At 42.9% G+C, this 15,665-nt stretch overlaps 1 protein-coding gene across 3 annotated transcripts in view; it reads right to left on the minus strand.

The window, feature by feature from the left end:
• Positions 1–15,665, minus strand: part of VPS35L (VPS35 endosomal protein sorting factor like) — a 129,402-nt gene that overhangs the window by 23,247 nt on the left and 90,490 nt on the right. For 2 of the 3 annotated variants that reach the window (XM_030847144.2, XM_060285773.2), the window contains exon 27: positions 1,019–1,158. In XM_030847144.2, coding sequence (XP_030703004.1) covers positions 1,019–1,158 — 140 coding nt within the window. Of the gene's footprint in view, positions 1–1,018; positions 1,159–14,274; positions 14,772–15,665 lie in introns of those variants that run through there. The other variant, XM_060285774.2, reaches the window with a different exon arrangement.

Consider the following 15,665-nt stretch of genomic DNA (forward strand, 5'->3'; position numbering starts at 1 on the left):
AAGACTACAAAGGCAATCAATTACGCTAAAATATAGTTGTCAAAATATTTTTTCAATGCATTTGTTATATTGTAATCTATTACTTCTTGGTGAAGTAATGATGGGCCTAATAACTACTGCACTTTTAAAGGAAGGAACATGTAGACGATCTTCTGAAATAACTTTCACACCTGAAACGTGATATAAACATAGTGTTGATTATTTTCGTGACAAAGTCCCAGCTACTGCAACTGGTACTGTGGCTCTTTGCCTGTGATTCACAATGAAGCAAAAGGCTAAACTTCACTGAGGTTTGTGAAAAAAACAACAACAAAACAAAACAAAACACAAAAACCTTTTTTATCTCATCTAAATTCGTGGTTGCCCTGCCAGAAACCCTGGGGTAGGTGGACCCCAGGTTAAGAACCCCAACTAGGGTGAAGGTCCTAATGCTGGATCCTGGGAGTGGCCTTGATTCCTTCCAGCCCAAGCCTGACTTCTCATCTCCTATATTCCACGAGAAACCCCAGCATCTTCCCCTTCGACTTTTACTATCTTGTTGCGGTTTCTGGTACTTGCCATCAAAATACCACCACCATTACCTTTTTAAGTGTTTACTGTGTGCTAAGGCACTGCTCTAACCATATACGTACATTTGCTCACCTAACCATCACAACAACCTAGAGATGTAGATACTCTTATTATTTCCATTTTGTAAATGAGTAAACTGCATCCTGGTAATGTTACATAATCACCTGAAACTCAGAGCTGGAAGGAAGGGGAGCTGGGATTCTACCTTAGGTGTCTTGGTCTGGAGGCCTGAGCCCTCACCACTAAGTGATACCCCCTCGACCATACAGAGAGCCTAGACTATATACCCTGGACACAGAATGAATAGAAAACACATTGAAAAATTCAAACATCTGACTAGAAAACCAATACAGGTATAGACAGAACATCCCTGCACTTTTAGGACTAAGAATGTATGTAAAACAGGTCAAAGAAAGACATCACCTACAGGCCTTCTGGGGAAACGTACCGGAACTATTAATAGAGTAGAAAAGAAATTGCAGAGGAATTCCAGAAGGAACGATTCTGAGGGCCGCATCTTTCCATCAATATTAATCATCTTTGGAACTTCTGGAACGAGGCTTATAGCGGCTTTGAAAAAGGCATCAGCTGCAAGACAGAAGAGAAGTCCGTGTGTGAGAATGTTGAAAACTGCAGGGTCTGCTTTCTTCTTCACACGGCCTGGAAGTCAGGCCACACCGAGGGCTCAAGACAGCTGGCGGGTCCTGGAAGAGGGTTTCTGCACCGTGATCGACTTGTTGGAACGTTCGCTTGAGAGGGTGCTGCCGCCTCCCAGCTCTCCTCTTCCCCCCCTTCCTCCTTTGAGCGATTTGGCTCAGAGAACCTCAAACTGACTTCAGATAATACGTGAAAAAAGCACGTGGCAAATTGTTACAGAGGGCATAGAAGTCACAGTTGCCTGTACTGAAGGCTTCACCTGAACTGGTTCAGTGAACCATCCGGTTCACCACAGGAGGAAAGTGCTGTCCACAGCCCACTTCACAGGTGGGAAATGAGGTGTGGAACGAGACGTGCCCGGTCCTACCACAGGGCCTGTGTATGCGGGAGGGTCCAGCCGTGGTGGTGGAGCCCAGGCTCAAGCTCTGGTTTGTCTGAATATACTCTAACGCACACTGTATTTGTTAAAGAAATAACAATGGAAATGCCTGAAGGAATGTGTGCGCGCGCACACGCACACGCACACACACACGCGCGCGCACACACACACGCACACACGCGCACACACACACGCGCGCGCACACACGCGCGCGCACACACACGCACACACACACGGCTTTAAAGACTTCTGATTAGGTGACAGTTCCGGAGAATCATTTGGAAAATGAAGACACTTTAAGAACTATGAAACAGACTATAAAACAAGAAGACCTCCAAGGGTGAGAGGGAGGAAAGAAGGGGAAGAGGGAGAGGGGAGGGATGGAGAGGAAGGGGGAGGCGAGAGAGAGGGAGTAACAGGAGGACACAGCCGGTGGGGGGAGGAACTAGTGTGTTGGTGGGAGCGTAGATGGAGAGATCTTTCTAGAACTGCCTAAGTACTAACCATGAGAAAGAGCCTCAGAACAGACAGAACACTGACCTGACAAACAAAATTTTAAACTACCCGACAAGATCAAACGTTTACATGGTTCAAATACACTTCCACTCCGCAACGGCTTGCAGTGATGCACACAGAACAGTGCTCTGGTCTGCAGCACCCCGAGTTAAAACCAGAAGCCCCTCCAGCACAGCAGAGGAGCAGATGCAACAACAAACGCCCACGGCCGGAAACAGAGGCCAGCCCTTAACGAGAAGAGTCTGCGACTGAAGCTGGAGAGTGGGGTAGTGACTTCTCTTCCTTCTTCAAAAGAAAAAACCACAGTATGGAAAGACACTGATATCAGGGTTTACTACGTAAAGTTACCTCTGCCCCAGGAGCTTCTCTCCCAGGACCCCGAACTCACCCATACCGCATTCGCCTAAGCACAGTTATTAAGCTCCAGCTGTGAACTGGCGCTCTCCCGGGCGCTGTGGGCATGCGTGGGAAAACAGAGGCGGCAAGAGTTGACGACGTAAGTGTGGTGATGAGCCCAACGTGATCACACTAATTAACACCTATCTGCTGGGAGCCTGTCGTATGCTCTGCTCTAAGGGGGACACAAAGCAGCTGATCCTGTCTTGATATAGGGGCTCTGGTAGATAAACCTCCCAGAGAGAGTCAGAAGCTGCAGGGTCTTCTGTCTTGGCCTACAGACAGTAGTAAATGGCACTATTCATGGAAACCAGAGGAACTCCTAGGCCCTATCTTAAGGTAATTAACATTCTCAGTCCTCAAGCAGTCCTATGGCGAAGGTACAATTATTTCCATGCCCGGATGATGAACAAAGCTCAAAAGCTGAGTGGCCAGGTGAGAGTAGCCCAGGGATGGTGAAAGACTGAGCTGAGCAGAGTTTAAAGGCCATCACCAGCACTGAGCAACACAGTCAGATGTGTGTTTGTTAAAAGAAACACAAGTCTACAAATGACAGATATGATAAGGGGTTTATAACCAGAATACACAGACATTCTACAACAATGGAAAAAACAAGTAACCTGACTAAAGGTTACCCTGAATAGACATTTCTTCACAGAAAATACACAAATGGACATCAAGCACATGGAAAGATGCTCAACATCATTCATGAGAGAAATGCAAATCAAAACCACCAGGAGAGGGACTTCCCTGGTGGCGCAGTGGTTAAGAATCCACCAGCCAATGCAGGGGACACGGGTTCCAGCCCTGGTCTGGGAAGATCCCACAGGCCGCGGAGCAACTAAACCCATGCGCCACAACTACTGAGCTCTCATGCCACAAGTACTGAAGCCCACACACCTAGAGCCTGTGCTCTGCAACAAGAGAAGCCACCGCAATGAGAAGCCCGCGCACCACAACAAAGAGTAGCCCCCGCTCGCCACAACTAGAGAAAGCCCGCACGCAGCAACGAAGACCCAACGCAGCCAAAAATAAATAAAACAAATAAATTTATTAAAAAAGAAAAACCACCATGAGATATCATCTCACACCCATGAGCATGGCCACTATGAAAAAAAAGAGTAAATAACAAGTATTGGCAAAGATGTAAAGAAACTGGAATCTCTGTGTCCTGCTGGTGGGAATCTAAACTGGTGCAGTTGCTGTGGAAAACAGCTTGGTGGTTCCTCAGTTAAACATAGAATTACCATCCACCAGCGATTCCACTTCTAGGTGTATACAGCAAAGCAATGAAAGCAGGGACTCAAACAGATGCTTGTACACGAACGCTCACAGCAGCATTATTCACAAGAGCCAAAAGGTGGAAACCACCCAAGTGTCCATCAAAGAACAGATAAGCAAAACATGGTACATCCACACGAAGGAGTATTACTCAGCCTTAAAAAGGAAGGAAATGCTGACATGTGCGATAAATATGAACGAACCTTGAAAACGTTATGCTAAATGAAATAGGTCAGACAAAAGGACAAACACTGTCTAACTCCACTGGTATGAGGTAGTCAGAGTGGTCAAATTCAGAGAGATAAAGTAGAATGGGAAGGCGGGAACAGAGGTATTATTTAATGGGTACAGAGTTTCATTCTCTTTGGGATGATGAAAAAGTTCTGGACATGGATGGTGGTGACAGTTGCACAGCACTGTGAATGTACTTAAAGCCACTGAAGTGTACACTCAAAAATGGTTACCATGGTAAATTTTATGTTGTGTGAGCTTAACCACAATACGAAAATAAGAAACTGAGCTGAGCCTACCCTTGACCTCACCCCCTAGAGCACAGGCAGGGCTGGACTCCACCAGGTCCGGTGTCTTCCTCCTGGCTCTATAGGCACTGCTTTCCGGTGAAGACATTAAGTCCATCATCAAACAAAGTGAAGAGCCTTTCTCGGCGGAAATTAAAATTCTGCTCAGAACAACCTGAAAGACCATTTATGTGTTCTATTTATGTGTTTGTTACCAAGTGGCCCTGAGAAAGGTGCCTGTTATTATGGCTCATTAAAGAGGGACCCACTTTGTGCCGGGTGCCCTACTCCTCCCAGCCACCCTGCTCAGTTCCCACTCCAAAGGAGGGAGTGAAAAGAAACAGTTATTTAAGCGTTGAGGCAGGAAATGTTTCAAAGCAGATTTTTATTTCTATCCTCGGAAGACTTGCCCCATATATAAAATCTTGTCTGGGAGACCTTTCAATTTTGTCTTAGTAATTAGAACTCAAATCCTACTGTGTATGAAAACAGTTTTTCCTCATAGAGTTCAGAATAATCATGCCAATATCATATAACATTTTTTAAAAATTGAAGTTGGTTTATAACACTGTATGTTTCACGTGTACAACATTATATTTCTATTTCTATATACCCTACAGCACATAACACTTTATTTGTGGCTATTAAAAGCCACAGAAGACAATTACAGATAAAATGGGTTACATTGTTTTTTCTAAAAAAGACTTCTAGAAAAAGGAGAAATCAGATTCCAATTCATAAAGACTATTATCCTTGTTCCACTGGGGGAAGGAAAAAGCATGTATCAATCTATGCACTGGCTTCCCCATGCTATGCATTCCTCCATCTGAATCTTCTGAGGTTTCAAGGAACGGCTAGATTTACTTTCCATATTCCATCTTAAAAAAAAATAAAACAAACAAAAACCCCACTCAAGCCTGGCTGACCTCACCCCAGAGTTCGTTCTGTTTAAGATCCTTTTTCTTGGGGTGCTGACGGCTCTGCAGAGAGGCATTCTGCTGCTGTTCTCTGCACAGTGATCAACACGTCCTTCAGTGCTTCTGGGCACTGGGTGGAAGACAGACAGCCACAGTAAGAGGGACTGGGCTACTACTGGAGATGGTGTTTTCCAAAATAGCTTGAGCATAACAATCATGGAGATCCTGTGAAAACAGACTCCCAGGCCCCCAAACATTGCTGATGGGAATGGAACATGGTAAAGCCACTTCGCAAACTAATCTGGCAGTTCCTCCAACTCTACATGCGTGTGGCACGTATGCGTACATACACGCGACAATGTGGACGAGCCTTGAAATCACTATGCTAAATGAGTGCAGCCAGTCATAAAAGATCTGCATTGTAAGATTCCATTTATGTGAAATGACTGGAATGGGCAAATTCATCAAACCAAACGGAGATTGGTGGCTGGGGGAAGCCTGTGGGAGGGGGAACGGGGTGTGACTGCCTAATGGATTCGGGGTTTTCTTTTGGGGAGGTGGAAATATTCTGTAATTAGTGACGATGATTACACAACTCTGAATATACTAAAAACCACTGAACTGTACTCTTTAAAAGGAGGGATTTTATGATACATGAATCATGTCTCAATAAAGCTGTTATTTAAAAAATATATATGGGTTCCCAGGCCCCACCTTAAATGTATTAAACCAGACTATCCATGATAGAGACTCAGGAATCTAACTGTAAAAAAATATTTACCTTTGAATAGGCAACAGAGTCACATGATTTTAAATTCCAAAGGTAACACTCCTTCTCACTCCGGTCCCTGGCCATCCAGTTTCCCTTCCCAGAGGCAAAGAGGATTACCTGCTGCTCGGGTATGCTTCTAAGCGTACAGGAACAAATACATTTTCCCTTTCTTGGCTTCTCTTTCTGCAGAGTTAATATATGGTAGACACCATTTTGCAACTCCTCCCCAACCACTCAACAACATGTCTTGGAGATTAATCTATCATGCATATAAAGTACAACTTCATTCTCTTTTATAGCTACAAAGTGGAATCTGGCCCATTTCCTTTTTTCTTCCAATTTTTTTTAAGAGGTAAAAGGCATATAACATAAAATTTACCATCTTAATCAACTGATCCATTTTTTTTTTTAAACAAGCCTCTCCGGTGAATTTTATGATTCAACAGGTTTGAGAAAAATTGTTCTAAATCCTTCAGCTAAATGCAGAATATGACTTTCCAACAGCAAATGGCACACTCTGAAAGGTTTAATCTGGAGACATTCAGCAAGAAGCCAACAGAGGTAGTCAGTAATAATGAAATTCAGCCAGGACAGGCTGCCATCATTTCACATATACAGTGAGTAAGGGCCAGGGAGGCCTGTTAGACAATTATCACAGCACTTTAGATAATTTTCTGTCAGAGATTTCAGGTTTTCCTGTTCCCCAATCTGGGCAGTTTCAAAGGGTCTGCAGAACATGAAAGGAGGATGATATTCTAGAAACCTCAGGACATGAAGAAATCAAACACACCCAAAACACAAAGCCACTAAAACTACAGAATGGTCACCAAGATATATGTCACTAGCAAACCCTGGGAGAGAATGAAAATAAGGGATCAGTTGAAGGTACTAAGTAAACTAGGTATGTTGGGATTATCGGGATTACCCATGCTGCCTAGCTACTGTAAACAACTGGGCCAACGGTTCTCCTTAGATGAAGGTATTTTGTATCAACTCAGCTCGATTGGAGAAAAACGGCAAACAACCCGACCATAAGAGACCAGTTAAAGAAATTATTGTACTGCCACACCATAGAAGTGATATAGCTAATAAAGAAAATAAGGTACGTTGATATGTTTTGATGTATAATACAGATTATCTATGATATATTAAGTACAAAATGTTATACAGCTGCATACAGTATGATCCTATTTTTACAAGAAAAAAATATATATATATTTAGGTAGATGCATAAAGAAAGGGAGGCAACATAATGCCAAACTATTAAGCGTGTTACAGAGTGGTAGCTGAGAGTGAAGGAAACCAGGTTCTTTCATGTACTGCTAGGTTACTATTTTGGAATTTTTATTTATAAATTTCCCCAAATAATTTTTCTTTAGCAAAGTCAATACAAGTTTATTCTAAAATTTTCAATCACAGAAATGTACAAAACAGAAAGGGTAGTGGGAGACATAGGCAGGATGGTCAAAGGGCGTTTCTGAGGAGTAGCCCCTTCCTTCTTTACCAGAGCAGGGAAGGGGGGAATGAGACTGGGGAAGGGCTACTGTGGACTGTGGCACTCCTGCTGCCCTCAGGGATGCCCACCCTCCTCATGTACATAAAGCGAGGCACTAAGCTGAGGGGGGCACACATCTTCCAGGGCCCCAGGGACTGCACTGCAACCCACAGCCAATGTGCCAGGAAGGTTCCTCTCTGATTATCTGCTCTACAAATGGAGTCACACATAGCTCTCTAGACAGCTTCACTTGCATGGAACCTTCTTCTCAAGGCTTTAAAAGGTTTTGTTCACCCTGTGCTCTGAGGTCTCTTCCCAGCTCCCGTAGAAAACTGAGGGGCCAGCGGCCTCCCACACACATGCCCCCACCTGAGGAGCCCCACTGCTGTCTGTTGTGCGCTGAAGCTCTGCATATGTCTCTGAACAACAGGGTTCCATGTTCTAAGAGACAAAAATATCAGTCAATTGGACAACTGTCAGTTTCAAAATGCTCAGAATTAAGATGCCGGTTGCTCACTGTCTGTAGGAGCAAAAAACTAGAAAGAGTCCAAATATTTTTCAATAAGAGTTTGGGGATAAAATGGGGGGGGGATGGTTGGGGAAATAATTTATACCCCATCCCCTCGCCAAAAAAAAGAAATAGGGTACTAAATAGTCATTACAAAGAATAGAGTGGCAGGAAGGGGGTAGGAGGAGAGAGGCCAAGATAAGCAAAAAAAGCAAATTGAAAAACACTAGGGAAGACACATTCCCGTTTCTGAGGTGGGGGGCAGTGCGTATTTATATAAGAATATAGACAGATGGGTAGGACAGAAGAGCAGAGGAAAGAGGCAGACAGCATATGAGAATGGAAGCGTATTTTTTCATGTATACATAGAAGAAAAAAATCAAGAGAAATATACTAACTGAACAGTGGATACTTTTTAGAGGTGAGGAGACAGAGTGGATTACTGGTGACTTTACTTGGAGGCTTTTTATTTAAGATCTACATTTCTGTACTGTTAGAATTTTTTTCAAATGAGCATGAAATATTAAAATAAAATTCATTAAGATTTAAATGCGCTCCATACATGATAAAACTCAGATTTAACTGTGATCTCTGAGAGTAAGTTCATCCTTCTGTGTCCTTGGCATTTGTTGATATAGAAGATGATTCAGTACATGAATCATAAGAGACGGTCAAGAAGTGATAACCCAGACCACCTTCAGAGGTAGTGTTTTATTTTTTAAATAACGCATTAGGTCAGTGCTAATGGAAACCTTTACTACTTGTCAGTCATAAACTCCCAGGCTAAACAAGACCTCACAGTAACCCACTCCACCCCATTCCCAGAACTTCAGTCATCATATGTCCTCCTGGACAACTCAGAAGGACAACTGTCCTAATCCAGGGAACTCCAGGAAAGGAAACATCACATTTCTTAAAACAAAATGTCATGAGTGGTTGAAAGACTCCCGTCCCTTGAATATACCTTATTAAAGCAGGGTTCAGGCTACGAGTACTATTCATTCTCTCAAGTTCTATCAACCCCATTGCTAAACATCTTCACCAGTTTTCAACATTTTCCATTAGGTTTGGATTCTATATCTATATAGCGGAAACTACTGTATAAAATGCAACATCAGGGCATAGCCTACTCTCTCAAACTTTGTGTTCTGGATTAAATGTTTACCCCCCCCCCCACCAATTCATAGGTTAAAATCCTAAACCCCAATGTGATGGTATTAGGAGGTGGGGCCTTTGGCAGGTGATTAGGTCATGAGGGTATAGCCCTCTTGAATAGATTAGTGCCCTTATAAAAGGGACCCCAGAGAGCTCCTTATCCCTTCTGCCATGTAAGGACATAGCAAGAAGACAGTCTGTGAACTAGAAGTCTTCACCAGACACTGAATCCGCCAGTAGCTTGATCTTGGACTTCCAGCCTTTAGAACTGTGAGCAACAAATGTCTGTTGATTAAGCCACCCAGTCTACGGTATTTTTGTTATAGCAGCCCAAAGAGACTGAGGCAGTCTGCCATGAAGATGTGCTGTCACCAAGTGATAGGGGTGTCTTTGGGTAAAGCCTCCTAGTCTAAATGGCCAAGTTATTATCCATAAGCAAGTTAGCATAGAGACTCAATACTCTTTACTACCAAAACTGTGTTTTTATAACAGAGCCTGTTATTATAGGAATTAAGTTTGAGGATTTAAGGACCACTATTTTGGTGATTTGTGTATAGAGCAAGATTTAAAGAAATATGAATGCCTAGGGACAATTAAATACCTCATTCATTAAGCTGTCATCGATAACAATTAAGCATTAATCTAACCTCGATTCTGCCACCTGATTTATGCAGAATGTCGACAGTTAATGTGGAAAGTCCACTCAGACATACAGACGACTTCTCAGTTTCAGCAGCACCATAAGAGGTGCCTGTACGCTCTCCCTCTTTTATCTCTGATCAGCAAGGCCTCTCTCTGAGCCAAGCATGCTCAGCCCACGTGTCACCTGACTCAAATCTCTGGGATATTGCAGGGATGACACACCTTCCTGCCATCCCTGCAGTAGCTCACAGGAGGTTGTGAAGTTCTTCTGTGGATATTAAGCTTAGATTTCCCTAAGCAGAAAGGATTAGGCATTCCTTATCTTAATTCTGATTGCCTCCTAAATAAGTTTATCTAATGTTCAATCTATAATAACTGGTCTCTAGCAACCACACACACCGAGGGTTAGAAATAAAACACTGGATTATCGTTTAGAGGAACTAACCTAACTACAGAGAAGCACAGCGGTGGAGAGAGCACTTGAAGTCATTTATTAGCTAGATGCTCCTGGGCAAGTCATGTCACACGTCTGAGCTTCAGTTTCCTCCTCTGTAACAAGAAGATCAGCCACCCAGCAAATAACATGTACTGAATAAAACTAAACTCCTTTGCCAGGAATTCAGTTCTCTCAACAATTAGTCCCAAACAACCTTCCTAACTTGATCTTCCACTCATTCCTTCCAGATGCACCATTTTTCCAGCCTCTAGGCCTTTACTCTTGCCGTTGCTTAGGCTAGAATGCCCTCTGCCTCACTTCAGCATATATAGATCCCCTTTACCTTCCACACTTTTCAATTCCATCTCTCTTAAGAAGCTTTTTTTTCTTCCTCTTCCAAGCCAAGGGTCATTTCTCTCTTCTCTAAAATTCCCTGGTACATTTTATGAACATCTGGCATGACATTTATCATGTGCTGCTTTGAATCACTGTAAACAGATCCACTCCCCCTTGCTAGCAGGAAGTCTCTGTAAGTGCATTCCTGTTTCGGCACAATGCTCGGCACAGTGGCTTGCATGTAAAAACTGCCCAAGAACTGCTGGCAGGAGGAAGCAAATCGTAGGCGTTTACAATCATAAGGAGTTGAGTAAACTTAAGGGGGAGACTCACCCCTGCTCCTTTTCTGTGGGTTCTCCATCCCTGCCCTTACCTCCCCTAAGGTGGATGGATCATGCGTGTTCAGACATGAACATGGGCAACAAGCTTCATGCCATCTGCCCACCTGTGAACTGTTACAGCAAAATTAATCTATTGGGTTGGCCAAAAGGTTCATTTGGCTTTTTCCATAAGATGGCTCTAGTAGCGCTTACTTGTCTTTAACTTCATTTGAAACAATTTTTTTAGATTGTATTGTGACAGCTTTCATATCAGCTTGCATTTTAAAAAAACCTTATCAAAACTGGTAAATTTTTATGTAGCCATTTTAATACTGAAGATGGAAGAAAAAAAGCAATATTTTTGGCATATTATGCTTTATTATTTCAAGAAAGGTAAAAACGCAAGTGCAACGCAAAAAAAGATTTGTGCAGTGTATGGAGAAGGTGCTGTGACTGATCGAACATGTCGAAAGTGGTTTGCAAAGTTTCGTACTGGAGATTTCTCACTGGACGATGCTCCACGGTCAGGTAGACCAGTTGAAGTTGACAGCGATCAAATCAAGACATTAATTGAGAACAATCAACGTTATACTACGTGGGACATAGCCGACATACTCAAAATATCCAAATCAAGCACTGAAAGTCATTTGCACCAGCTTGGTTACGTGAATCGCTTTGATATTTGGCTTCCACATAAGTTAAGCAAAGAAAACCTTCTTAACCGTATTTCCACATGCAATTCTCTACTTAAATGTTACAAAAACATTCCGTTTTTAAAACAAACTGCGATGGGCGATGAAAAGTGGATACTGTACAACAATGTGGAACGGAAGACATCGTGGGGCAAGTGAAATGAACCACCACCAAGCACACCAAAGGCCTGTCTTTGTCCAAAGAAGGTGATGTTGTTTATACAGTGGGATTAGACGGGAGTCCTCTCTTATGAGCTCCTTCTGGAAAACCAAATGATTAATTCCAACAAGTACTGCTCCCAATTAGACCAACTGAAAGCAGCACACAACGAAAAGCATCCGGAATTAGTCAACAGAAAACGCATAATCTTCCATCAGGATAACGTAACACTGCATGTTTCTTTGACGACCAGGCAAAAACTGTTACAGCTTGGCTGGGGAGTTCTGATTCATCCGCCATATTCATCAGACACTGCACCTTCGGACTTCCATTTATTTCGGTCTTTACAAAATTCTCTTAATGGAAAAAATTTCAATTCCCTGGAAGACTGTAAAAGGCACCTGGAAGAGTTCTTTGCTCAAAAAGATAAAAAGTTTTGGGAAGATGGAATTACGAAGTTGCCTGAATGATGGCAGAAGGTAGTGAAACAAAACAGTGAATACATTGTTCAATAAAGTTCTTGGTAAAAATGAAAAATGTGTCTTTTATTTTTACTTTAAAAACCGAAGGAACTTTTTGGCCAATCCAATACTTTGCCATAATCACCAGAGAGGCCTCATGGTTTGAGAAAACAGTCACATCAATCACATTCTTCAGAAGATGGTTTGTCAACAGAACAAGTAAATATGACCTTAAGCATAAACCCCAAAGCCTTGGTAAGTGGATAGAGACCATTTTTCTCCATCACAAGCTGCTCCTTACTCTCCAAAAGGAGGAAATACAAAATTATTTTTCTCCTCCATTCTACTGCCCTGGCCTCCTCCATCAGCAGTTACAGTTCACAGTAGCCAGTGGACTTCATAATCGCAGGCTTTAGCCTTTCTTCTGGGCGTCCCCGTGTTCCTCACAAATCAAACCAGCACTACAGCTCCAGTTAACGTGTCTATGAGCCTCGGCATATATTTGAACCTACCTTGTTTCCTGTTTTCTATAAATAGGAAAATCAATTATTTAAAACCTACCAAGAGGACTTTGATGAGACTCTTCTGAACACTTAGGTTGCTTAGGAGTTAGGTCCCTACCATGAAAGGTTTGGTACCATTTTACATTCATCAATATTATAAAGAGTTATCAACCATTATTATCATGTGGTACCATTCATTCCTTAAACATTTATTGAGCACCCATGCGTCAGGCAATGTGCCAGGAGACAGGCACAGCACAGTGACTAAGACAGATGAGACCTCATGGAGCTGACACTCTTCAGGGGAGAGAAGCAGACAATTCTTTACACATTTACTTGTTAAACAACAATGGTGATATGTACAATGAAGGAAAAGTGCATAGTGTGAGGATAAGACGTCTTACAGGAGAAGCTGACTTAACTTTTGTTTGGGGCTTTTACTTAAGACATGGCTTGTGAGCACAGCTCTCCAAGATGAAGATGCAAAAAATAAGTAAAAGAAAGTACATTTTTAAAAGGGGGGAACCACGGGTGGAAAGCGGTTGGGGGGTGGTGGTGGGATGAACTGGGAGACTGGGATTGACATGTATACACTGATGTGTATAAAATGGATGACTATAAGAACCTGCTGTATAAAAAAATTTAATTTAATTTTAAAAAGGGGGGGAAATAGGTAGAATCTAAAAAACAAAACAAATGAGCAAACATAAAAGAGAAAGAGTTCAAATCAAACATAAAAGAGCAACAGGTGGGCTTCCCTGGTGGCGCAGTGGTTGAGAGTCCGCCTGCCGATGCAGGGGACACGGGTTCGCGCCCCGGTCCAGGAAGATCCCACGTGCCGCGGAGCAGCTGGGCTCGTGAGCCATGGCCACTGGGCCTGCGCATCCGGAGCCTGTGCTCCGCAACGGGAGAGGCCACAACAGTGAGAGGCCTGAGTACCGCAAAAAAAAAAAAAAAAAAAAGGAGAAACAGGTGGTTGCCAGAGAGGAAGAGGGAGGGGGAAGGAGAGAAGTAGGCGAGGGAGATTAAGAGGTACAACCTCCCAGATGCAAAGTAAATGAGTCACGGGTATGAAACACACAGTGTAGGGAACACAGTCAATAACGATGTAATATCTTTATATGGTGTCATGTCATAACTAGACTTATGATGGTGATCATTTTGAAATGCAGAGAAATGTCAAATCACTATATTGTGTTATAGGTCAATTATACTTCAAAAAAACCAAACAGGGGGCTTCCCTGGTGGCGCAGTGGTTGAGAGTCCGCCTGCCGATGCAAGGGACATGGGTTCGTGCCCCGGTCCGGGAAGATCCCACATGCCGCGGAGCGGCTGGGCCCGTAAGCCATGGCCGCTGAGCATGCACGTCCGGAGCCTGTGCTCCGCAACAGGAGAGGCCACAACAGTGAGAGGCCCATGTACCGCAAAAAAAAAAAAAAAAAAAAAAAAAAACCAAACAAACTCCTAGAAAAATAGGTCAGATTTGTGGTTACCAGAGGTGAGGGACAGGGGGAGGAGAAATTGGATGAAGGCAGTCAAAAGGAGTAAACTTCCACTTATAAGATAACTAAGTACCAGGGATGTAATGTACAACATGATAAATATAATGAACACTGCTGTATGTTATATATGAAAGTTGAGAGTAAATTGTAAGAGTTCTCATCACAAGGAAAAGGTACTTCTTAAAATTTCTTTAACTTCGTACCTATATGAGATGATGGACGTTCACTAAACTTATTGTGATAATCAGTTCACTCTGTATGTAAGTCAAATCATTATGCTGTACAGCTTAAACTTATACAGCACTGTATGTCATATCTCAGTAAAACTGGAAGAAGAAAAATTTTTCAAATAAAAGGAGGGGAAAGAATTCTGTAGGAGGGAAAAGCACTATTATTAATGATAAGAACAAAAACCGTTCTTTTTACCACTATTTTGCTTTAATTGTTCTCACTATTGTTTCACCTTCGGAGGAACTGCAGATCTGTTATTTTCAGGATAATTCAGCAGGTTTATCTTGAACTGAAGATCAGCTTTCCTGCAGATTTTCCAAGGTTCTGCGTATGAGAATTGGCTTTCAGAACTCTGAGACTGCAGAGCTGCACTGTCTACAGTTAGCTCCTAAACTCCAAGGCATACTTTCACCTTTTGAGAGACGGTTATACTAAGTTAATATTTACTGAGTCGCTACTGTGTGCCAGTGGGCCGAGTGCTCCAAGTATGTTATCTCATTTAATCCACCACAGATAGGACCATTGCCATCATCTCCACTTTAGAGATGGAAAAACTGAGGCACCATATGGCCAATTTGTCCAAGGGCATCCAACTCACAAGTAGCAGAATCGGAATTGGGACCACTGCATTCAGAAGACTTGAAACTTACCATTCATTAGGGCCTTATCCCTAACACGTCATGTAATCTCACACGTCCATGCCTTTGCTCAGGCCATCTCCTCTACCTGGAAGGCCAACTATTCCTTCTCCCATTCCCCATAGCCCTTTCCTGATAAACAAATGCTCTTCTTTCAAGACCCACCTTTAACATTACTTCCATTGTAAAACATCCTCCTTTCTGAGGTTAGAAACTGTAAAGATAAAGGAACCAAGATAAAAATAAAGGGGAAAGAATCTGCTCTTGCTGTGACCTGGTGGTAACCTTCCAGAAAGAACCACTGACAAACAAGGGCAAGGAGCTATCCAGTGACAGTGAACAGGCATCTCTGGGCCACATCTAGGTCAGAAGCACTTGATCAAACAACTGATTTGCAAGTCCTTCATTTCTCCTAAATATCTGGGGCAATGGGTGACCCCAGACCAAATCCCCGCATGATCCAGTCTACATGCTGAACCAGTGTGTCCAAAGGACCAGAACCGGGCCTCCCCATAATAAGCCTTCGTCAGCATTCCACGGTGGCCTGGTTGAGAGTTCAATGGGAGTTTACTTGTTGGGC

This window comes from Globicephala melas, chromosome 15, assembly GCF_963455315.2.
Source record: "Globicephala melas chromosome 15, mGloMel1.2, whole genome shotgun sequence".
In the NCBI taxonomy this organism is placed as follows: Eukaryota; Metazoa; Chordata; class Mammalia; order Artiodactyla; family Delphinidae; genus Globicephala; species Globicephala melas.